At 42.9% G+C, this 26,087-nt stretch overlaps 1 protein-coding gene across 3 annotated transcripts in view; it reads right to left on the reverse strand.

Moving 5' to 3' along the window:
- Positions 1-1,314: 1,314 nt before the first annotated feature.
- The window catches only part of utp15 (UTP15 small subunit processome component), a 34,582-nt gene continuing 9,809 nt past the window's right edge, over positions 1,315-26,087 (reverse strand). For all 3 annotated transcript variants that reach the window (XM_068029544.1, XM_068029546.1, XM_068029545.1), the window contains exons 6-14: positions 18,696-18,874; positions 18,183-18,308; positions 17,527-17,662; positions 14,282-14,366; positions 13,719-13,871; positions 8,842-8,943; positions 7,855-7,988; positions 5,871-5,929; positions 1,315-3,598 (exon numbers count right to left, since the gene is read on the reverse strand). In XM_068029544.1, coding sequence (XP_067885645.1) covers positions 3,366-3,598; positions 5,871-5,929; positions 7,855-7,988; positions 8,842-8,943; positions 13,719-13,871; positions 14,282-14,366; positions 17,527-17,662; positions 18,183-18,308; positions 18,696-18,874 — 1,207 coding nt within the window. In that variant the 3' untranslated portion in view covers positions 1,315-3,365. The remainder of the gene's footprint in view (positions 3,599-5,870; positions 5,930-7,854; positions 7,989-8,841; positions 8,944-13,718; positions 13,872-14,281; positions 14,367-17,526; positions 17,663-18,182; positions 18,309-18,695; positions 18,875-26,087) is intronic.

The raw sequence follows: 26,087 nt of genomic DNA on the forward strand, positions 1-26,087 counted from the left end.
TCGCCTTATTAGAGGAGTATGGGGACACCTTTCCCTTGAAGACAAAATCCTGGTAACCTGCGAGGATTTTGTCTATTTCTACCGCACCCATGGTAGCACTCCTAGATGGGTCACTCACCTTGATTAGGGCCACAGTCTTGTCTGCCATGCCACCTGTTAGGACACCTTTTCTGGACTGGCCTTGTGAACTCCAACAAAACCCACTACCTTCCCCTTCAATTTCCAGCAGTCAGCTTTCACGTTCCCTGCTTCACTACAATAGGAACACACGGGTCTTCTGGAATTATTCCTAATCTCTGCACTGTCCTTCCTGACCTGTGGAGGGCTCCCTCCCCGCATTCTCACTTCTATTCGCCCTTTCACTACCACCCCATCGTCTGTTCTCCACTTTCTTTCCTTCCCGAAACTCTGGGGTTTATTAGGGATGGGTTTTCCCTGGTGGAAGGGCTTGTATGGGAGCTCGTAATCATCTGCAATTGCAGTACCCTTGGTTCCTCAGTATAGGTCTTGATATTAATTGGGGTACTATTTTTAATTTCCTCTAATAGAATCACTTCTTGTAAATTCTCATAATAGGGTTCTGGCTTCAAAGATCTCATCCAGCAATCAAAAGCCACTCGCTCAAATTCAATCAAGGCTTGGGCAGGCCTTTTCAAGCATTCCTGAATTTTTGTCTATATGCCTCAGAGACTAACTCATAAGCATTTAAAATAGCAGTTTTGGCTTGCTCATAATCTCATGGGAGATTGGTTAAGAAAGTAAAGGCCCATGGGATCCAGGGTAATTTGGCAAATTGGATTCAAAATTGGCTTAATGGCAAGAGGCAGAGGGTGATGGTAGAGGGTTGTTTCTGCGAGTGGAAGCCTGTGACCAGTGGTGTACCGCAGGGACGGGTGCTGGGACCCTTACTGTTTGTTTGAGCAAAGCTTTCACTTGACTTTCCCTTTAAATTTTAAATGTTCATTCAGGGCTGTCAGACCTTTAAAAATGGCACCAGCACATTAGTGCTGAGCACTGTTGCAGGTGTCATCGCTGGGGCCGTGCGCTGCGCCCATGCAAATGAGCCGCCACGTTTGAAATAGCTGCAGCTCCATGACGCGATGCCCGTGCTGCAATTATTTACGTCTGCCACCTACTTCGGCAGTGGAGTCTTCAAATGCAGCCGATTGTGTTCAGAGAACATGGTAAAGTAAATAAGAGTAATAACAGTAGCCTTAGAGACCATAAAGCAGGCAAATTTACAAGGGATGATCATAACCAATAATCAGGTACCTACAATGTCAAGTGAAGCATTCTTGCAGGTTTTTGAAATTTAACTGATCCTTCATACATATAATAAATTACAGTCCTACTTTACTGAACCAGTAATCATTATTTATTTAAATAAAACCGCGCTTTAGAAAAAACATCCATTGGATGGTTAGACATTTGACTGGATCAAACACTGTTACACACTATTTGAAACTTGTACTGAAGGATACCACAATATCTGACTATTCTTCAAAGCACTTGCTGTCTGTAGTCATTTATGTTAATTTCTCTATCTCTGCATAATTGTGTTTCTTAGAGCAGGTGGGCAACTGTTTGAGTCTCTACCTCTCAGTTGTAGGTACTATTATAATGACATGAGCTGCCTCTCACTTCTGATTTTTTCTCCTTCAGAAGTATCTTTAGACAACCACAGGAAATCAAGATCTCATTATTTGAGCCACGATTCAATATACCCAACCCATGGCAAGATGATCACAAATCCACTGACATGCTGTGTAACCAGGATCACAATTAGCCACTGATAATCATGCATCTTTCCCCCAACCAACTGTGGAGCGTGAATGCAGCAAGAAATAATGTGTAGTTATTGCACATATTGCCATGGACAGACAGAAATTGCACACACATTAAAAAAGCCCTTTCTGAATCATTGCTTCCATCGATCAGTATTGAACATCATAGCTCATGTGCACAGCTGCCAGTGCTACAAGTTATTCTTAAAACTACAAAAAACTAAAATTTAAATGTCTGCACTGGTTGTGGGCAGTTTGATCTGAGCAAAGATTGCTCACGTGAAAGCTTTACCATCTGATAGAACAGTTCCAATGATAGTAAATTCCTTAATACTTAAATGAGGACAGTCTTTAGTGGCTTAATGTTGAACTCATTAACACTTGGTTCAATAATGACTGTTTTCAGACGCAAAGTACCTTTCCACTGCCACTTGGTATCCTTCTCTAATTCCCCTGGTCATACAGAAAATTTTGGGAAGTTGAGATTGTTTTGTAACAACTTTTGCATAATATAGCAAAACAGGAGATATTCATCAAGATAAAATTCTATGCAAGATCAACTTTCTGACAAATAATCATGTGTAAATCAAATCTACTTTTATAATTGGGTCACTATGCTTATTCAATCTTTTCAATAGTTTCATTTCCAAGTTTCTCACCTTTATTATGAAAGCAGCACTTCCAGATTCCACAAGTCCCTTTAACCGAGTGACTATTATCTAAATGCAGGCTGACAACAGGGGAGATCACAGGAAAGCCAGATCACCTGTCGATATTCACTTCCAGCAACAGTTAATGGATAGGAACCGATGAGAACGATGGCTACATTTTTCTCTCCCTTGCCCAGGGAAGGTGAAGCTGACTGTAGTTTGCCCATCCCTTTATTAATATTGGCTACCTCAGGTCATATCCTGCGATTCTTCTCATCTTTATGGTTCAGTACCATGGCACACAGATGTGCTTCCACTGAGCTGGCAAATGTTAGATTAGATACGTTAACAATATTCACCTTATCACAAACACCGTCAACTTCCTACACTGGTCTTAAAAATTTGATTTCAGCAATTTTTTTTTCTTGTGACAAGTTCTGTATAAATAATGTACAAAATGGACTCTGATATCCAGTGGGAGGCAGTCAGACAGGAGTGCTGCACTGTGAAAGCTCCAGGTTAATTTGCAGCTTTACTGCTCCACCATAATAGATATTTAGTTTTCTTGGTATAAAATACAAGTCTCTGAACTAATAGCGGTGGGATTTTGATGGCAAAACCCCATAATTACATAATATTCTTTAACGCTCAACATGTACAATATCACAGTAGATATTCCTGAAAGAAACTTAGCCATACAGAATTTCACATACTCTGCTCTTTCTCTGCATCACCCAAGAGTGTTACTGTACTAAACCCAAAGAAAACAGGAACAACTTTGTCTTTGGCTATAGCAGAATAGCAAATGCGTAGGTAAATGCTCCAGTAGCATTTCACAATGTTCAGCTTCAATTCATTGGGCATTATATCAGGATAATCTTATATGTAAGTGTGCCTAATCCAGTTTTTATGTCAGTGAAGAGGTGTGGCTTTAGGCAACTGCCATTGGTTCTTCCTGCTCAGGTCCAGCAATTAAGGCACAGTTCTCATTTCTAGGAACAACAGCTTTCTTTTTGGTCGTCGCGGTAGCAAAAATTGCATCCATCATTCCAAGGACCTCAAGCAGTTCTTCCTGATAATCAATTTCTTTTTCTATGAGGTCTTGCAGCTTCAGGAACTGCTTGTCAACCACTGATGACTCACCAATCACAGAACTATAAATACCTAAAGATGATGCAAAAATAAATGATTAAAATTAATAGACAATTTCACTACCATCCCTTTCACTCCCAAAGGAAGGCACTTTCTCGATTTCAACTCTAAAAAGTCTACATTTTTTGTGAAGCTGCAAACTCCACTTACAAAAACTTCAGTCTTCTGTATTCCTCAATACCCAGTCACCAATCCCACACACCAACTACAATAGATTTTCTCCCAGGTCTCTGGCGATGCTGCTGAGTTAGGAATGTGGTCATGTCATGCCTCCCCCACCACCATGCTGGGAAACGTTGGGTGTTCACTTTTTGTTTTCTGCAATAAATCTGCTCCCCACCACTTTGTGCATGCAATAATATTTGCAAATATATAATAGATCCTTATTTATCAAATTACTCTACAATAAAATCAAAACTTAATTCTATTATAAATACTCATGTTGACAGCTGTGAATGCAATGAGCCTGAAAATGCACAGATATTCCAATTCCACGAGAATTGCAGAAGGCCCAGGAAATGGACCATGACCTCTAAGTTAGCTACCAACCTTTGCTGGTAGTTTCATGGATGGGGATGTTGTTTGGGTTGGAACCTTCAAAGACCCAAGCATAACCCTCTGTATCAGAGGGGACAGGACTCCAAATGCTACGCGTTCTTACTTCCCTACCTGGAGTGCAACCTGGTGTAGCTGTGGAGACCATTACGTCCAGTGAAAGGAAACCTCCTGAAGGGTAGAAGCAGGCACAACCCAAGAGTGTGTAAACTGGGCCAAAAAATAGTTTCTGGGTAGTGGAGAAGGAAGTGGCCCTGTACGCTCCCCTTCCCACAGCCATCATCATCCTGTTTGGGACAGGCAGGTGATGAAGACATGCCTGCAGTGGTGCAGGCATCCAATGGCCCCATGCTATATTAGGTGCCCTCCCACGTTACCCCACACACACTGACAGGATCAGTGTTGCAGGGCATCAGCGGACACATTTCTGGCGTAACTACAATTTTGGGGATGTTGAATTCAGTTTCCCCACACCAGTTTGCATACAGACACACACATTCAGAATCTTTAAAGCATAAGATGTTGCTGATGGTGGGGTCTAGCGATTTATCACACTCTTATCTTTGGAATATGAGCTGCAACTCAGAACAAACTAATGAGGTGAAAGCATAATCTATGAAGTGAAAAGAACATGGAACCGTAGCATATTATTGTCCAAATTCAGCACAAACTGGTAATCTAATTTAAAGAGCATGATTTGTGTGAGTCGTACAAAAATCATCTGGTGCATTAGGGAGTCCTGTCCTATAGAAGTTAAGGTTTGCTTGGTGTGGCAGAGTAAAACTGATGCTGGATGACTAAGTTTTCCCTCCCAGGAATTGACTTTCCCTCATATTGTTGAAACCCAAAAAATAAAAGGTAAGAGACAAATACAGTCAAATGCACTTTACTGAAGAGAATGGGGTGGGGGAAAGAGGGCAGCAAAATATTGAACTGCAAACATGCAGACTCAAAGATTTATCTATTACATATTGAAATGTTTATAGGCAATAGATATAAACTTCAAATCTTGACTGGTACAGTAAAACCACCAGAAGTCAACGTGGAGCGTGTACATGCATTTCTATCACAGTATCAGCAGTGTGGGAAAATATATTGGAATTGTAGGGCTGCAGACGGTTGCAGAGTTAGGAGGGAAAACAAAGATGAGAATCTTTGTAAGTCAATGTGCACAGGGCGGGGGGAAATGGGTGAAGTGCACTTTGTGAGAGTTAGGATACAGGCAGAATGTTAGATGAGCTAAATTTTGTAGAAGGTGCATGGTGGGAGGCCAACCAGGACAGGATTGGAATAGTTGAGTCCAGAAGTAATAAAAGCATAGATGAGCTGAGGTGGGGAGAGACAGGCAATGTTACAGAGATGGAAGTAGGCAGTCCTGGTGATGGACAGAATATGGGGTCAGAAGCTCAGTTCAAGGTCAAATAGGATGCCCAGCTGGTGAATAGTCTGATTCAGCTTTAGACAAGAGCCAGAGAGAGGAATGGAGTTGGTAGCAGGCACCAAAGACAATGGCTTCAGTCTCCCCAGTGTTTAATTGGAGGGAATGTCTGCTAATTTAATACTGGATGTTCGACAAACCAGAGGCAGTGGAGATGTCATGAGTGAAAGTGGTGATACTGAGTTGGATGTCATCAGCGTACATTGGGAATCTGACCGGTTTTCAATTGATGTCACCGAGGGGGACAGCATGTAGAAGATGAGATACAAGAGAAAGAAAATAAAAACTTACCAATAATAATCTCTGCAACATTTATTAGAACAGATGTAAACCTCGGATCAACAACATTCCTAAAAATACGAAAATACGCCATTAAACATCAATTCGCCACAGAAACTCCCAAGAGGAAGCAGCATAATCTTTATGGCAAAAAATCTCAACATCTGTGTTTCTGATTAAATGATATTTACAAGATTTCATATTTTCTCATTTCAGTGCTACAGCAACAGGTAATAATTCTAGTGTACCAAGGCAGACATTAAAGGTTTTCAATTACCTCAATAGCAGTTAAAGCACATATTCTCTCTACACACTGAACATCATACTGATGCAATGTCCCATGATTCTAATTTTCTGTTAAGAGCAGTAAAGCATGGTATTGAATTTGTGATGCTGCACTCAGCAACTCTCTAATTTTAAGCAAGTTGTTGGGGAAAGGGGTTATCAAGTAGATAATATTTCAAAGAAGAGCAGGGAAGTTATCCCTGATGTCCTGCCCAATACTTAGCCCTCAATCAACAGGACAAAAACAGATTATCTGGTCATTATCACATTGCTGGGTGTGGGAACTTGCTGTGTGCAAATTGGCTGCCGTATTTCCTAGATTACAACAGTGACTACACTTCAAAAGTACTTCAAAAGCTATAAAGTGCTTTTGGATATCCTGTAGTCGTGAACAAATGTGTTTTTTTTTATGATACAGGACTGAATTTTACGAGTGCGCTGCAGTGCACTCTGATGGCACTGGTTGGAAGAGGCTCTGCAAGTTGTACTGATTTGCTTAGGCACACAAGCACAGTTTAGAATGATTTTTATAATCAAAAAATGTTTAATTTACTAAGAAACTGATTAGAGTGACACCTATGAAACTACTAAATTTCAGTACGCCCCCCCCTCCAAAAGTCATTTTCACAAGGGGAGGAGTGTACACCCTTATTAAAAATGCATATTTTTGGTGATAAAACAATCTTATTAATACAGCTGAAAATGGGATCAGGTTATGACTCTTAAATACAAAGAATACTCTTTATTAGAGAGAAAAAAAACAATTGTGTGTTAATAAGGCAGATATCCATTCACCAAAAATAGGAAGCTGGTGACAGTCTCTGATCCACAACGGTTTTATTCTCAATTCACAATTCAGTCCAAATATCAGTTTCCACTCTTCCCTTCTGGACTAACTCTCTGTCTAGAGGTAATCCCCTGCCTGGGGAAAAACCCAGCCCTTAAATAAAAACTGCAATGAGCATCACCTGCTCTCTATTAACACTGAATGAAGTCCTGATTAATTAAAGGGACCAACATTTTCAATATAGTCATTATGTTCTATTACGCTGCATGATTGCACTGGTTCATGGAAGATTTCAAGTTTGTGATTCTGCAAATGAATTTTAGTGATAACTTGAAGTGCATCCTATCCAGCATAATTTGAAGTGCACTTTAGGTGTAATTTCCAGATTTCATATCATGCATGAACAATTTCTAACATGTTACTGATGCCAAGTATTCTGCCATTAGCATAAACTTTGTTAATCCATGTTTACATAATTGGTGAATGCACTAAACAGTTACAAAAGAGCAAAAGTCAGACTAAGAAATTGCATAAATAGTTTAGTTTAGAGATACAGCACTGAAACAGGCCCTTCGGCCCACCGAGTCTGTGCCGACCACCAACCACCCATTTATAATAATCCTACACTAATTCCATATTCCTACCACATCCCCACCTGTCCCTATATTTCCCTACCACCTACCTATACTAGGGGCAATTTATAATGGCCAATTTACCTATCAACCTGCAAGTATTTGGCACGTGGGAGGAAACCGGAGCACCCGGAGGAAACCCACGCAGACACAGGGAGAACTTGCAAACTCCACACAGGCAGTACCCAGAATTGAACCCGGGTCGCTGGAGCTATGAGGCTGCGGTGCTAACCACTGCGCCACTGTGCGCATTCATTCCTACAGCGTATAGCACAAAGTTAAGTCTCATTACCTGATAAGGAAGCCAAGGAGAATACTAAGCTGTTTTTCATCTCGTCCTGCAAGTGCATTTTGAAGTGTCCCTCGGCGGTTAAGTTCTTGCATAACCCCTGTGGTAATCTCTGGCGACTTCACCCTGATTTTTGTCTGCAAGATATCATTCTGTTCAGAACGGTGCAGGATTCCAATCTTACACTAAATCCACACACTGTGACTTAGTAAAATGGCAAATTTAGAAATGGTGTAGATTGTAAGGTATTTAGAAACAATACTATTAGTTTGATCTGTGAATTAACAATGAATATAGTTTAGCCAGCTCTGTAGTTCAATGAGTTTACTCAGTGCAGCTGAGCCACACAGACCAGAAAAGCTGCAGGTTCTCAGTCTGTGCAAGTAGGATAATTGTTTATTCTCTGGTCATGCAACTCTGTATGTGGAGAATACTGAAAAGCTACAGGTTTTTGATTTTAAGATAGCAAGGTCTGCTTCAGAGAACTGCTGTGAACCATCAAGAGAAAAAGAATACATAAAAATCCAGTTCAAATGGTTCGCTTTTTGAGCCGGAGTCATTGATTGGCATTGCAAAAACATAAATCTCATTAAAAGGGTATTTACACTGTTAAGTAGCAGCCCCAACTCTCTGGGGCAAATTTAATTGGCTAATAATGTATTAATGCAGCAACTTCATGAAACTCACAGGTAGGTTGAGGGCAAGCTGCCATTTATGTGAGTGGCACAAATCATTAGGCAACGACTCACAAGGTATTTCTTCCTTGCCACAAGTTTCAGAATTAACACAATAATAACAAGCATCATTACATGTTATTCTGGCAGCAAAATATGAGCCATTATTTTTATAGCTAAAACAATTCACATTGAAGTTGAAGATACATTCTAAAATTGAAAAAGAAAACAAATTCCCTTCATTACGCTGTGTAATTCCCTTAACCACTGGTTCGCAAACCAAAGACCATGTATTGTGGAGTCAGAGGCTCCTTACCTCCAATACAGCATCGAGGGCAAGGGACACTTGGAAACTTTTTAATAGCTTGTCATACTTCTTCAGGTGTCTCCTCACTGGCTTACTGATCAAAAGATCATCCTAGAAAAAGAAACGAAACATGAAAATAAATTTGCTGTAGGATATTGATGAAAACAAAGTGTTGGTTAATTCTCAGCAAACGCAAATATTTTTCAAAGAAGGTAACAAGAATGCATATTTTCAGCATGAAATGTGATCCAATTTTTTTTCTAAACACAATAAACTGCATCCAAGAAAAGCAGCTTCCAGAAATCATTCACATCTAAACAGCAACGATGAACTCCAGAGCAAGATGCAAGTCTCTAGTCTCTAAGCAGACACCTATGTGGAACACACTGCACAGTGGCGCAGTGGTTAGCACCGCAGCCTCACAGCTAGTGACCCGGGTCAAGTTCTGGGTACTGCCTGGGTGGAGTTTGCAAGTTCTCCCTGTGGCCGCATGGGTTTCCTCCAGTTTCCTCCCACATACCAAAGATTTGCGGGTTGATAGGTAAATTGGCCATTGTAAAAATTGTCCCTAGCGTAGGTAGGAGAATTGAGGGAAGGTGGGGATGTGAGGGGGGAAAATGGGATTAAAGGTCTTCTTTGACCTCCTTGTCTCGAGAGACAATGTGTAAGTGCCTGCAGGTGGTCAGTGGTTTGTGAAGCAGCGCCTGGAGTGGCTATAAAGGCCAATTCGAGAGTGACAGACTCTTCCACAGGTGCAACAGATAAAATTGGTTGTCGGGGCTGTTACACATTTGGCTCTCCCCTTGCGCTTCTGTCTTTTTTCCTGCCAACTGATAAGTCTCTTCGACTCGCCACACTTTAGCCCCGCCTTTATGGATGCCCGCCGGCAACTGCCTCCCACGACTTGTGATCAATGTCACAGGACTTCATGTCGCGTTTGCAGACGTCTTTAAAGCGGAGACATGGACGCCGGTGGGTCTGATACCAGTGACAAGCTCGCCGTACAATGTGTCCTTGGGGATCCTGCCATCTTCCATGCGGCTCATATGGCCAAGCCATCTCAAGCGCCGCTGGCTCAGTAGGGTGTATATGCTGGGGATGTTGGCCGCCTCGAGGACTTCTCTGTTGGAGATACGGTCCTGCCACCTGATGCCAAGGATTCTCCAGAGGCACCGAAGATGGAATGAATTGAGACGTCACTCTTGGCTGACTTACGTTGTCCAGGCCTCACTGCCGTAGAGCAAGGTACTGAGGACACAGGCTTGATACACTCAGACTTTTGTGTTCTGTGTCAGTGCGCCATTTTCCCACACTCTCTTGGCCAGTCTGGACATAGCAGAGGAAGCCTTTCCCATGCGCTTGTTAATTTCTGCGTCGAGAGACAGGTTACTGGTGGTAGTTGAGCCTAGGTAGGTGAACTCTTGAACCACTTCCAGAGCGTGGTCCCCAATATTGATGGATGGAGTATTTCTGACATCCTGTCCCATGATGTTCATTTTCTTGAGGCTGATGGTTAGGGCAAATTCGTTGCAGGCAGCCGCAATCCTGTCGATGAGTCCCTGCAGACACTCTTCAGCGTGAGATGTTAATGCAGCATAGTCAGCAAAGAGGAGTTTCCTAATGAGGACTTTCTGTACTTTGGTCTTCGCTCTTAGACGGGCAAGGTTGAACAACCTGCCACCTGATCTTGTGTGGAGGAAAATTCCTTCTTCTGAAGACTTGAATGCATGTGAGAGCAGCAGGGAGAAGATGATCCCAAACAGTGTAGGTGCGAGATCACAGCCCTGTTTCACGCCACTCAGGATAGGAAAGGGGTCTGATGAGGCGCCGCTATGCTGAATTGTGCCTTTCATATTGATAATACTTAGTAGCTTTGGTGGACATCATATCTTTTCTAGTAGTCAGAAGAGACCACGTCTGCTGACGAGGTCAAAGGCTTTGGTGAAATTGATGAAAGCAACGTAGAGGGGCATCTGTTGTTCGTGGCATTTCTCCTGTAGCTGGCGAAGGGAGAACAGCATGTCAATGGTGGATCTCTCTGCTTGAAAGCCAGACTGTGCCTCAGGGTAGACACGCTCAGCCAGCTTCTGGAGCCTGTTTAAAGCGACTCGAGCGAAGACTTTCCCCACTATGCCGAGCAGGGAGATTCCACACTAGTTGTTGCAGTCACCGCGGTCACCCTTCATATAGAGGGTGATGATATTGGCATCGCGCATGTCCTGTGGTACTGCTCCCTCGTCCCAGCACAGGCAAAGCAGTTCGTACAGTGCTGAAAGTATAGCAGGCTTGGCACTCTTGATTATTTCAAGGGTAATGCTGTCCTTCCTAGGGGCTTTTCCGCTGGCTAGAGAATCAATGGTATCACGGAGTTCTGATTTTGTTGGCTGTACGTCCAGCTCATCCATGACTGGCAGAGACTGGGCTGCATTGAAGGCAGTCTCAGTGACATTTTCCCTGGAGTACAGTTCTAGGTAGTGCTCCACCCAGCGGTCCATTTGCTTGCATTGGTCAGTGATTATGTCTCGATTTAGATTTGAGGGGGGCAATCTTCTTTATGGTTGGCCCAAAGGCTCTCTTAATGCCATCATACATTCCTCTGATGTTTCCGGTGTCAGAGGCCAGCTGAATATGACTGCATAGGTGTTGCCAGTAGTCATTTGCGCAGCGCTTCTGGCTGCTTTAAGTGCTACGGATGTTAACTTGCTGGGGGCTTTCTTGTAGTTCAGCAGTGCAATGCGCTTAGTGGCTATGACAGGTTCCAGCTCTTCAAAGTGAGATTGAAACCAGTCTGCATTCCGCTTCACACATTTGCCATAGGTGCTCATTGCTGAGTCATAGATGGCGTCTCTGACGTGGGCCCACTTGGTCTCTGCATCCCCTGTGGGAGTGTTTTGAAGGGCTTTTTCAAGTGAATTTAGAAACTTATGTAACAGATGTGGATGGGAAATTCTGCTAGTGTTGATGCGCGGGCAGCCCTTCTGCTTGGAGTGATGTAGCTTCTTTGGTTAGAGTCTAACCTTGCTGCACACCAGGGAGTGGTCGGTGTCACAGTCCACACTGTGGAAGCTGCGTGTGATTTGAACGCTGTTTAAAGAGGCTCGCCTTGTGATGATGAGGTCCAGCTGGTGCCAACGATGTAATCTTGGGCGCCTCCAAGAAACCTGGTGACAGGGTTTAGTATGAAAGTAGTTGGTGATGCAGAGGTTATGATAGGTACACATCTCAAGCAGTCTCTGTCCATTCTCATTCATCCTTCCAATGCCATAGCACCCAAGCAGGAGGGCCATGAGTCATGGTCGGCCCCAACCCTGGCATTCAAGTCCCCCAGCAGGAGCAGGTGTTTGGTATTGGGGATGCTATAAATGATATTATGGAGTTCCTCGCAGAACTGGTCTTTAGCTTCAGGTGGGGAGCAGAGTGTTGGAGCATAGATGCTGAGTAGGTGTACTGGACCAGAGGTGAACAGTCGGATGGACAGTATGCGTTCCGAGCCATTTGACGGTGGCTCTATCATGCTGAGCAAAGGGTTTCAGATGGTGAAGCCCACTCCATGCTGTCTTGGTTCTTCAGGATCCCTACCCTGTCAAAGGAAGGTGTAGTCTTGCTCTCTTTAGAGATCTGTTCGCAGGGAGGCGTGTCTCCTGAAGTGCTGCAATGTCCACATTGCATCTACTGAGCTCCTTGTTAATGATGGCGGTCTTCCGAGAATCGTTGATTTGTGTAAGGTCTTCCGACAGGCCAGGACACATAGTTCCAGCTTGCAAAATGAAGGGCTGGTACCTTCTTTCCTTTTTTGGTCATGCTTTTTGGTGCGGTGTTACAGTCCACTTGTCGGGCAATGACCCTGAGCTCCAAGCACCCATTGAAGCAGGTGGACTGTGGCAGGACAGAACCTTACTGACTGGGGGGGCTGCCCGGTTTGAGGCGGGCGGTAGCTGTCCAGTGAGATGCGATGACCTCTCCCACTGACAAAGGCAACGGGTGGCGCCCAATCTCTATGCCAATTCAGCTGGACTTATAACCCGTAACTGGTGCCTTCCATGTTGTTTTGGTCGCTGTGAGGCGACTATGGAGTGACCTCTCCATGCTGCATGCCTGGGTGGATGTATGGAGGTTGCGAGTTGCCCAAGCGTCAAAACCCCCCTCTTGGCCTTCCTGGTGGGGTCCAAAGGAGTGCAGAGCATGATGTTTGGCACTGGTATGGCTGCAGGAACTGCCGGAAACATGCCAAAGGTGACACACGACCGCCTTCGGGGTTCCGCTCCAGATTTTCTGTTCGGGTTTACTCCCTTAGCCTTGGTCTCTCCCGAGACACCCACTAAGCAGTGGGGTGGGATTAATATAGGATTAGTATAAATGGGTGGTTGATGGCCAGCCCGGACTCGGTGGGCCAAAGGGCTTGTTTCGGTGCTGTATCTCTCTATGACTCTATTGACCCAGCAATGCCTCAAATAAACTGTAGAGATATAGGGATCAATACATACAGCCAAAACAACAGAAAATGATTAGATTTGAAAGTGGTCAAGCAAGGGGTCGATGGGGTGGGGAAATAGTGGAGGAATATGCTCAGGTGACAAATGAAAATTCATAGCATTTAAAAAAGGTTGAGGAGTGTTATGTAAAGACTATCTTGCAAACTTTTTTTTTTGATTTTGCTTGAAGAGATTTTGCCATGTTGACAACAGTCCCAATGCATTTTACAAATGAAATTAAACTTGATTAAATTTGAACAAATAAAAAGAAAAATCAATACACATCATATAAACCTATTATGTGGAGTATCCATTATAGGTCAGTTGCTGAAGTACATTATTTCAGAACTTTCTACAAGTAGACAAACACAAGAATAAACAGCCATTATTATACACATTTTACAAAAAACCCACCTTCTTTGGCATGTAATCTTTTCCTTTTATGAAATATCTGTAGGATGGCCCCCTTTTCTTACTTATGATTTCAAGCTTCTTTTCATTGCATTTCCGATGTCGGATATTCAAGACACTGTTAGTCATTCCTACAACAATGGCTTCATCTTCAGGCTAAAATAAAATTTAAAATAAATTTAAAATGGTATTTTTGTATCATTGGCCTGAGCCATTAGAGTTTACTTTTATAACCTTTTTACTGCACAGGAAATGTGACACTACAACTGGCCTTAGTCCCCAAGATTTGGGGAGGCGAGGAGAAATGTTTCCCAGAGTTATCGCTCATGATCATTGTCCACCAATTACTGCTGTAAAACACACACATGAACACAAGTGTGGATGATAGCTGCAAACAGAATTAATCTCAGCTTTGTTACCACACAAAAAAAAAACTGCTCTACTGCAGCAATACATTTTACTATACATACTACTTAGAGATGCAGTAAAAAGGTTTAAGTGACTCTGAATATGCTTGGAAAAGTTCATAATCACCCATATCATAAACAAAAACATATTCTACTCACTGCTAAAGCCAAACTCAGAATGGCTGCTGCATAATCCAAACTATGGACTACTTTGTATGTGGATGTACTGTAGATTTTGACATGCCTGAAAATTAAAATTCTAAAATATTTTAAGTGTATACACAAAAAAATGCTCCTTAGAAAACCCAGACATAATAAGATCATAAGAACTAGGAGCAGGAGTAGGCTGTTCGGCCCCTCGAGCCTGCTCCGCCATTCAATAAGATCATGGCTGATCGTTTCGTGGACTCAGATCCACTTACCCGCGCTCTCACCGTATCCCTTAATTCCTTTATTGTTCAAAAAGATATCTACCTTAGCTTTAAAAACGTTTACTGAAGAAGCGTCAACTACTTCACTGGGCAAGGAATTCCATAGATTAACAACCCTCTGGGTGAAAAAGTTCCTTCTTAATTCAGTCCTAAATCTGCTCCCTCTAATCTTGAGGCTATGCCCTCTTGTCCTAGCTTCACCTGCCAGTGGAAACATCCTCTCTACTTGTATCTTATCTATTCCCTTCATAATTTTATATGTTTCGATAAGATCCCCCCTCATTCTTCTGAATTCCAATGAATATAATCCCAATCTACTCAGTCTCTCCTCATAAGCCAACCCTCTCAACTCCGGAATCAACCTAGTGAACCTCCTCTGCACCCTCTCCAGTGCCAGTAAGGAGACCAAAACTGCACACAGTACTCCAGGTGCGGCCTCACCGGTACCTTATACAACTGCAACATAACCTCTCCGCTTTTAAACTCAATCCCTTTAGCAATGAAGGACAAAATTCTATTTGCCTTCCTAATTACTTGCTGTACCTGCAAACCAAGCTTCTGCGATTCATGCACAAGGACACCCAGGTCTCTCTGCATAGCAGCATTCTGCAACTTTTTACCATTCAAGTAATAATCCTTTTTACTGTTACTCCTACCGAAATGAATTACTTCACATTTATTAACATTGTATTCCATCTGCCAGACCTTTGCCCACTCACTCAATGTATCTATGTTCCTCTGCAAAGTTTCACAGTCTTCTGCACACTTTGCTCTGCCACTCATCTTAGTGTCATCTGCAAACTTTGACACCCTATACGTGGTCCCCAACTCCAAATCATCTATATAAATTGTAAATAATTGCGGTCCCAACACCGATCCCTGAGGCACACCACTAGTGACTGATTGCCAACCAGAATAGCACTCATTTATCCCCACTCTCTGCTTCCTGTTAGTCAACCAATCCTCTATCCATGCTAATACTTTACCCCTAACACCATGCATCCTTATCTTATGCAGCAGCCTCTTGTGCGGCACCTTGTCGAAGGCCTTTTGGAAATCTAGGTACACCACATCCACTGGGTCCCCATTGTCCACCTTGCTCGTAATGTCATCATAGAATTCCAAAAGATTTATCAAGCATAACCTGCCCTTCATGAACCCATGCTGCGTCTACCCAACGGGACAATTTCTATCGAGATGCCCTGCTATTTCTTCCTTGATAATAGACTCAAGCATCTTCCCCACTACAGAGGTTAAGCTGACCGGTCTATAATTCCCCATCTTTTGTCTACCTCCCTTTTTAAACAGTGGCGTCACATCTGCTGTTTTCCAATCTGCTGGGACTACCCCAGAGTCCAGCGAATTTTGGAAAATTACCGCCAGTGCACCTGCTATTTCTCCTGCCATCTCTTTTAGTACCCTGGGATGCATTCCATCAGGGCTAGGAGACTTATCAATCCTTAGCTCCATTAGCTTGCCCAACACTACCTCTTCCGTAATAATGATTGTTTCCAGGTCCTCACCTACGTTCATCTCTTTGTCAATTACTGGCATGTTATTAATGTCCTCCACTGTGAAGACCGATACAAAATACCTGTTCAATGCCTCGGCCATTTCATCATATCCCATAACTAAATTCCCCTTCTCATCCTCTAAAGGACCAACGTTTACTTTAGCCACTCTTTTTCGTTTTATATATTTATAGAAACTTTTGTTATCAGTCTTTATATTCTGTGCTAGTTTTTTCTCATGTTCTATCTTACTTTTCTTTATAGCTCTTTTTGTGGCTTTCTGTTGACCTTTAAAGTTTTCCCAATCTTCTAGTTTCATGCTGTTTTTGGCCACTTTGTATGCCTTCTCTTTCAATTTGATAGCCTCCCTTATTTCCTTAGACACCCATGGCAGATTACCCCTTTTTTTCCAGTCCTTCCTTTTCACTGGAATATACTTTTGCTGAGCACTTTGAAAAATTGCTTTGTAAGTCCTCCACTGCTCGTCAACTGTCCCACCATAAAATCTTTGTTTCCAGTCTACTCTAGCCAAGTCCTCCCTCATTCTATTGTAGTCCCCCTTGTTCAAGCGCAGGACCCTGGTATTGGATTTTATCTTCACACTTTCCATCTGTATTTTAAATTCAACCATACTGTGATCACTCCTTCCAAGAGGATCCCTAACTATGAGGTCATTAATTATTCCTGTCTCATTACACAGGACTAGATCTAGGATAATTTGCTCCCTCGTCGGTTCCATTACATACTGTTCAAGAAAACTATCACGGATACACTCAACGACCTCCTCCTCAAGGCTACCCTGACTGAGCTGGTTCGACCAATCTACATGTAGATTAAAATCCCCCATGATAATTGCCGTACCATTTTTACAGGCATTAGTTATTTCTTTGTTTATTGCCCGCCCCAATGTGATCAAAGAGTATTAATAAAACACTTTCTTTTACAGACTTAAAAGTCAACATTGTGATTATAATGACCACAAAAAGCAGTATATATAGCTCTTTTGATCATAAAATCAGACATTTATAGCACAGGAGGACGACACTCAGCCCATCATGATTGCCCTGTACTTAGAGAGCTATCCAATGTCCCAATTCAATGTCTTTCTCGCTTTTAAAATATTTATCCACTCCACTTTAATAGCTATTATGGGTGTCCCTTTCTACCAGCCTCTCCTTTTGTTGTTTTGATGATCTTAAATTATACCCTCTTAACTAATGTAAATAGCCATTCCCCATTTCCCTCATCAAAACCTCCCAATTTTAAATATTTTTGATCTTTAAGCTCACAAGACAAAACTCAACATGATGTTACATAAATATTAAAATTCCAATGCAATCTCTGCATCAGATTTTAAATAAACCTTCCAAATACAAATATCTATTTTAAAAAAAGCAAAAATTGCATCCATGCATATGCCGATTCCATTTCAATTCTGTCCAAAGAACAATGGCTTTCCTACCTATCAAGAGAGCCTGAGAGCAGCCTCTGTCCTGAACTGCTTAGACATAGACAGGTGACAGTCTTGTGGTGGTTTCGCAATGAAACCAGCAATTGTCCTCCTTTCAACATATCCCAGACTTTTACATACCGGCCACCTTTAAAAAGGAAAGCATAGGCAATTAGGAGATACAGTTAATAAACAATTCACATACACATCAAAGCTACAGCTATTGCCAAGATGGTAAACAAGTTTGCTCAGAAAATTGTGTTGAATAATAAATAGATTTCAAAAAGGAGTTTTTTTTTAAAAAAGCAACAAAGCACAGGACTATTAAATGCTGATACTCCAGAATGTTAGTAACTACAGTGTTTTTGCAGTTACAGAAAAATTTACAAAGAATGCAAAAACATAATATTCTGTGGACTGTGAAGACCGGAAAGGATGTTAAGATTTAGTTCATTCTCCAGGTTACATGGCACCTTGAAATGTATGAGATAATATACTAATCTACTGCCAATGGAGACCATGAGAGAGAGGGAGAAGACACGAATGACAGTCAATTTGATGAAAACTAGTATACTGCCTTAGCTGGCTCCTTTATAGTTGACTGCACAGCTAAATAAAAACTCCACTAATTCAGAAACTATATTTCTAAATAACCAAAGTATACTGACCTGCTGATACCAGAAGTCCATCTGATGGAAAAAGCAACACACTCTCTACTGGCTGCCCATGTTCCATAGTTATCACACTTTGATCCATTCGGGCATCAAATACTTTCACTGTATGATCATAAGAACCTATAAACAGGAAGAATATTAGAAACTGTTAGACAGCAGATTCAATGTAGAGCACAAAAAGGGCACAATGTGAACAACATTGATGCACTTTATATCACAAGTGTGTGAGAGTAATAGTTCGGTGAAAAGGTTTTTTTCTATTCCCACATAGGCAAAGTCAATAGCTGCAAGAACCGAAAAGACTAATGGAAGATAAGCATTGAATTACATTACGCTTACAAACAGCCAGACACTGAAAGACAGCCTGGATCATACCAGCATCCGAGAGGCAAGGTGCACTGAGCGAAGAGCTGATGTTGATGGGTTGCTTAAGTGGAAGTAGAAAAACAAAAGATTGTTACTGAATACAATTATTTGTAGATTGCTGTTCCAATAAGAACTACATACCTGTAACAAAAAGGTCCGCATTCAAATTGCTGGTGCAGCCACACCGTATATAATCAGTATGCTCTTTAAAGGAGTGAAGTTCTGTTGAGCTTGGTATATCCCAAAGCCGGACTGAGTAATCATCTGATCCAGACATCAAACGGTATTTGTCAGATGTGAAAGCAGTGAATTGAACAGCTCTGAAAAAAAGATTTTTATCTAGACTCAGTTGGCCATTTATGCCTTCAAATCATTATCAAGACAAACAAATCTATTCTGGGTTTTATTCAAAGTATCAGGTTCACTCCCATGTAACCCGATGAGGACTTCTCAAATTATTTTGGGGGTAAAAGAGGAGGGGGCATTGCAATATTAGTTAAGGAGTCAGTTACTGCAGTAAGGAGAGATGATATCTTGGAGGGGGCATCAACTGAAGCTTTATGGGTAGAGTTTAGGAATCAAAAAGGGACAGCCACATTGCTAGGTGTTTATTATAGACCCCCAGATAGTCAGCAGGAAATTGAGGAGCAAATATGTGCACAATTCGCAGAGGTGTGTGAAAATAATAATAGGGTAATTATATTAGGAAATTTCAACTTTCTCAACATTAATTGGGATAGTCATCGTGTTAAGGGCTTAGATGGAGTGGAGTTCTTAAAATGTATACAGGAGAACTTTTTAGCTCAATATGTAGAGGATCCAACAAGGGAGGTTGCAGTGCTGGACCTAATTCTGGGAAATGAAGCCAGACAGGTGGTTGATGTGTTGGTGGGGGCGCATTTTGGTGATAGTGACCACAACATGGTACAATTTAAGCTTGTTATGGAGAAACAAATAGACAAGTTGCAAACAAAGGTTTTGGATTGGGGGAGAGCGAATTTTAGTAAAATAAGGCAGGATCTAGCCAAGGTAGACTTGAAAGGGTTACTTTTTTTTTTATTCATTCATGGGATTTGGGCATCGCTGGCTAGGCCAGCATTTATTGCCCATCCCTAATTGCCCTTGAACCGCTGCAGTCCATTTGGACTTCGTAGCGGTTAGATACAACTGAGTGGCTTGCTAAGCCATTTCAGAGGGCATGTAAGAGTGAACCACATTGCTGTGGGTCTGGGGTGACATGTAGGCCAGACCAGGTAAGGACAGCAGATTTCCTTCCCTAAAGGACAAACAAAGAACAAACAAAGAACAGTACAGCACAGGAACAGGCCAATCGGTCCTCCAGGCCTGTGCAGATCTTGATGTCTGCCGAAACTAACACCTTCTGCACTTCCGGGACCCATATCCCTCTATTCCCTTCCTATTCATATATTTGTCAAGATGTCTCTTAAACGTCGCTATCGTATCTGCTTCCACCACCTCCCCTGGCAGCAAGTTCCAGGCACTCACCACCCTCTGTGTAAAAAGCTTGCCTCGCACATCCCCTCTAAACTTTGCCCCTCGCACCTTAAACCTTCGTCCCCTAGTAACTGACTCTTCCACCCTGGGAAAAAGTTTCTGACTATCCACTCTGTCCATGCCGCTCATAACTTGTAAACCTCTATCATGTCGCCCCTCCACCTCCGTCGTTCCAGTGAAAACAATCCAGGTTTTTCCAACCTCTCCTCACTGCCAATGCCCTCCAGACCAGGCAACATCCTGGTAAACCTCCTCTGTATCCTCTCCAAAGCCTCCACGTCCTTCTGATAGTGTGGCGACCAGAATTGCACGCAATATTCTAAGTGTGGCCTAACTAAGGTTCTGTACAGCTGCAGCATGACTTGCCAATTTTTATACTCTATGCCCCGACCGATGAAGGCAAGCATGCCGTATGCCTTCTTGACTACCTTATCCACCTGCGTTGCCACTTTCAGTGACCTGTGGACCTGTACGCCCAGATCTCTCTGCCCGTCAATACTCCTAAGGGTTCTGCCATTTACTGTATACCTCCCACCTGCATTAGACCTTCCAAAATGCATTACCTCACATTTGTCCGGATTAAACTCCATCTGCCATTTCTCCGCCCAAGTCTCCAACCGATCTATATCCTGCTGTATCCTCTGACAATCCTCATCATTATCCGCAACTCCACCAACCTTTGTGTCGTCCGCAAACTTACTAATCAGACCAGCTACATTTTCCTCCAAATCATTTATATATACTACAAACAGCAAAGGTCCCAGCACTGATCCCTGCGGAACACCACTAGTCACATCCCTCCATTCAGACAAACACCCATCCACTGATACCCTCTGTCTTCTATGACCGAGCCAGTTCTGTATCCATCTTGCCAGCTCACCTCTGATCCCATGCGACTTCACCTTTTGCACCAGTCTGCCATGCGGGACCTTGTCAAAGGCTTTCCTCAAGTCCATATAGACTACATCCACCGCCCTTCCCTCATCAATCATCTTCGTCACTTCCTCAAAAAACTCAATCAAATTAGTAAGACACGACCTCCCCTTCACAAAACCATGCTGTCTCTCGCTAATAGGTTTGTTTGTTTCCAAATGGGAGTAAATCCTATCCCGAAGAATCCTAATAGTTTCCCTCCCACTGACGTAAGGCTCACCGGCCTATAATTTCCAGGATTATCCTTACCACCCTTCTTAAACAAAGGAACAACATAGGCTATTCTCCAGTCCTCTGGGACCTCACCTGTAGCCAATGAGGATGCAAAGATTTCTGTCAAGGCCCCAGCAATTTCTTCCCTGGCCTCCCTCAGTATTCTGGGGTATATCCCATCAGGCCCTGGGGACTTATCTACCTTAATGAACCAGATGGGTTTTTACAACAATCGACAATGGTTTCATGGCCATCATTAGACTAGCTTTTTAATTCCAGATTTATTAATTGAATTCAAATTCCACCTTCTGCTGTGGTGGGATTTGAACCCATGTCCCCAGAGCAATACCCTGGGTCTCTGGGTTACTACTCCAGTGACAATACCACTACGCCACCGCCTTCTACTTGTCGGGAAATCTACAGAAGAGCAGTGGGGGGTCATTCAAAAAGGAAATGGGGAGGGTACAGGCCCAACATGTTCCCACTCGGGCAATAGGTAGGACCAACAAGCCCAGAGAACCATGGATGACCAGAAATATTCAGGGTACGATGAGAAGGAAAAGAGAGGCTTTTAGCAAATACAAGGAGAGCAAATCAACGGAAGCATTAGTGGAGTACAGAAAGTGTAGGATGGAGCTTAAGAAAGCAATTAGGAGAACAAAGAGGGGATATGAGAAATCTCTGGCTGGTAAAAGTAGGGAAAATCCCAAGATATTCTATAAGTATATCAATAGGAAGAGGATAACGAGGGAAAGAGTAGGACTCATTAGGGACCAAGGGGGAAATCTGTGGGTGGAGCCAGAGGACATTGGTAGGGTGTTGAACGATTACTTCACACCTGTCTTTGCCCATGAGAATGTAGATATGGAACTCAGAAAGAGAGACTGTGAGGTTCTTGAGCAAATTGTCATGGGGAGTGACAAGGTATTGGCGGTTTTGGCAGGCTTAAAAGTGGACAAATCTCCAGGTCCGGACGATTTGTGTCCCAGGATGCTGTGGGAGGCGAGGGTGGAGATTGCAGGGGCTCTGACCCAAATTTTTAATTCCTCTCTGGCCATGGAGGAGGTGCCAGAGGACTGGAGAACAGCTAATGTGGTCCCACTATTTAAGAAAGGTTGTAGAGATAAGCCAGGGAACTACAGACCAGTGAGCCTCACGTCAGTGGTAGGGAAACTATTGGAGAAAATTCTGAAGGAGAGAATCTATCTCCACTTGGAGAGGGAAAATTTGATTAGGAATAGTCAGCATGGCTTTGTCAGAGGGAGGTCATGCCTAACAAATTTGATTGAATTTTTTGAGCATGTGACCAGGTGTGTAGATGAGGGTATTGCAGCTGATGTAGTTTACATGGATTCCAAAGCCTTTGACAGTGTCTCACATGGGAGACTTATCAAGAAAGCAAATGCACATGGGATACAGGGTAACTTGATAAGGTGGATTAAAAATTGGCTTAGCTGTAGGAGACAGAGAGTGATGACAGACGGCTGTTTTAGTGACTGGAAGCCAGCGTCCAGTGGCGTGACACAGGGATCTGTGCTGGGTCCCCTATTTATCATTTATATAAATGACATATATGACTATCTGGGGGTAGGATCAGTAAGTTCGCAGATGACACAAAGATTGGCCGAGTGGTTAACAGTAAGGTTGTGTGTCTTGGGTTACAGGAAGATATAGACGGGATGGTCAAATGGGCAGAAAAGTGGCAGATGGAATTTAACCCTGAAAAGTGTGAGGTGATACACTTTGGAAGGAGTAATGTGACACGGAAGTATTCAATGTATGGCCTGACACTGGGAAGTTCTGAGGAACAAAGGGAGCTTGTCCATAGATCTCTGAAGGCAGAAGGGCAGGTTAATAGGGTGGTGAAAAAGGCATATGCCTTTATCAATCGAGGCATAGATTACAAAAGTAGGGAGGTCACGTTGGAGTTGTCTAGAACTTTGCTAAGGACACAGCTGGAGTACTGTGTGCAATTCTGGTCGCCACATTATGGGAAGGATGTGATTGCATTGGAGAGGGTTTCGAGGCAATTCACCAGGATGTTGCCTGGGATGGAACATTTAAGCTATGAAGAGAGGTTGGATAGGATTGGGTTGTTTTCGCTGGAGCAGAGAAGATTGAGGGGTGACCTGATCGAGGTGCACAAGATTATGAGGGGCATGGACAGGGTGGATAGGGAGCAGCTATTCCCCTTAGTTGAAGAGTCAGTTAAGAGGGCACACAAGTTTAAGGTGAGGGGCAGGAGGTTTAAGGAGGATTTGAGGAAGAACTTTTTTTACCCAGAGGGTGGTGACGGTCTGGAATGCACTGCCTGGGAGGGTGGTAGAGGCGGGTTGCCTCACAGCCTTTAAAAAGTACCTGGATGAGCACATGGCATGTCATAACATTCAAGGCTATGGGCCAAGTGCTGGCAAATGGGATTAGGTAGACAGGTCAGGTGTCTTTAATGCATCGGTGCAGACTCGATGGGCCGAAGGGCCTCTTCTGTACTGTATTATTCTATGATTCGCTCACATTTCTTGAAAGGATAATAAAGACAAAAAAAACCTTTAAATTTTACAGAAGTCACAAATCTGTTTAGCTTTAACTTGCAATTTAACTTTCGCTGGTATTCTGGACTCAAAACAACAGATGGAAGGAAAAGACAAAAGCAAATATTGTGAATGCTGGAAATCTGAAATTAAAAATGGAAAATGCTGGAAATACTCGGCAGGTCAAGTGGCATCTGTGGAGAGAAAAACGTTAACATTGCAGGTTGATGGCCTTTCATCAGAACTGGGAAAAGTTAGACAGGTTTTATGCAAGTACAGAGGCAGGGAAAGGGTGAGTGGAAGAACAAAAGCAAAGGTCTATAACAGGGTGGAAGGCAGGAGAGATTTAATGACAAAAAGGATAATGGAGCAAAGCAAAAGGAGAAAATAATGGTACAAGTAAAAGAACAGATATGTCTGCAGCAGCTGTAAATGGAAATAGTAGGATCACGTTGAGTCCAGAAGGCTGTAATGTGCCTAATCAAGAGATGAGATGCCGTTCTGCGAACTTCACTACAAAAGTGTAGGAGGCCAAGGGCACAGAGGTTAAAGAGGGAGCGGGGTAGAAAATTAAAATGAAAGGTGACTGGAAACTTGGGATCATGCTTGCAGACTGAAAGGAGATGTTCCGCAAAGCAATCACCCATCTGCGGTTGGCTCTCCAAAGGGGACTGCATTATGAGAAGTGAATAAGGTATACTAAATTGAAAGCAGTACTGCTGCTCAACATGGAAGGAATCGTTGGGTAGAAGGTGAGGACAAGAGAACCTTACTGTGGGTTTGGGAAGGAAGAGAAGTGGTGAGAGTAATGAGAAATGAAACAGACACGGTTGAGGGCCCCATCAGCCACAGTGGAGAGGAATCCTCAGTTGAGGTAAAGGAAAAAATATTGGAAGCACTGGTAAGGAAGGTGGCATAGTCATAACAGATGCGACTAAAACAGAGAAACTGGGAGAATGGAACAGAGTCCTTAAAGGAAACGGGCTGGAAGGAAGTGTAGTTAAGATAGCTGTGGGAGTCAGCGGGATTCTTGTAGATATTGGTCTACAAACTATCCCTAGAAATGGGGATAGCTAAGTCGATGAAGGGAAGAATTGGAGATGGACCATGTGAAGGCAAGGAAAGGGTGGAAATTGGAAAAAAAGTTGATGAAATTAAGCTGGAAAGGATAGGATGAAGCTTATATTATAATATGTGCATATTATACACAAGGAACAAATTTCAATTATTTTTTTTTAAAACACTTAGCATGTTAAAAAATATCTGAACGCATGACATGCGCTCACATACAGTAGGCTAAGTATTAATACAGGCTTAATAATAACTATGTAACGAAAGCACTCAGATTTCAGCTAAACATTTGAAGCAGGTGATGATACAGGGAAAATGAGGAAGGAGACAGCAAGGATCAGTTTTAGATTTCTGTAACAAGACCAGTACAGACATAACAGGCCAAATTACCTCCTTCATTTTACCAGATGTTTCAAAACTGAAACTTCTATGATTCTATGACTATCACAACAGAACGGGCTGAATTTTATCAGCGCACCATGCTCTGCAGCGGTGCGCTGTGAAGTCAGCGTACTTCCAACATGAAAGTGCTGCCGTACAGCCCCCACGATATTATGCACAGGGGCTGATTTAAATGGAGGGGGCAGAGCGGCCACACCCGATGACAGAGGGGGCAGCTGCCATGACCCCAGCAACAGCATCCGGGACCACTGTGCAAGCACCATTTTTAAAGGGCTTCAAGCCCTTCAGGATATATTAACATATTTAAAGGTGCCAGTGTGAGTAACAAATTTAATAAACTTTTAATTTAACATTGAATCCCCTCTTCCCCCACTGAGTCCGAAACACACAAATTGACCTATCCCCCCAAAAATACATTTTATGTAATTCTGAACTTCCCCCCCATACTTCAGTATCTTTGACCCTTAACCCCTTCCCACCATCCCCACAACCAACAGGAATAGTTTTCCCCCACTCCTTCCACCCTGATAATTTTATTCCTCCCCCCGCCCAACCAGTGTCTCGCCTCGGAACTCCAAAATCGGCGTGGGACAGCCGGCGGCGGCAGGTAGGTTAATTTGCATTTTCATTTAACTCATTTCAAAATTCAGCCCAACATTTCAGCCAATTCACTGGACCTGATCACCTTTAGGGCCTATGCTGGAACCATCCCTTGCTGGCCTTAAATAACTAACTCTTAGGTGAAAGTTTGAGGGAAAGAATCTTCACTGGGACAGACAAAAAGAAAATTCTCACTCTAAAGGCAAGTGTAAAAGAGGGGTCACCACTCTAGGCAAAATATTGGTTTACAAATTTCCTCCAAAGTGAA

Source organism: Heterodontus francisci, chromosome 4, assembly GCF_036365525.1.
Source record: "Heterodontus francisci isolate sHetFra1 chromosome 4, sHetFra1.hap1, whole genome shotgun sequence".
Taxonomy (NCBI): domain Eukaryota; kingdom Metazoa; phylum Chordata; class Chondrichthyes; order Heterodontiformes; family Heterodontidae; genus Heterodontus; species Heterodontus francisci.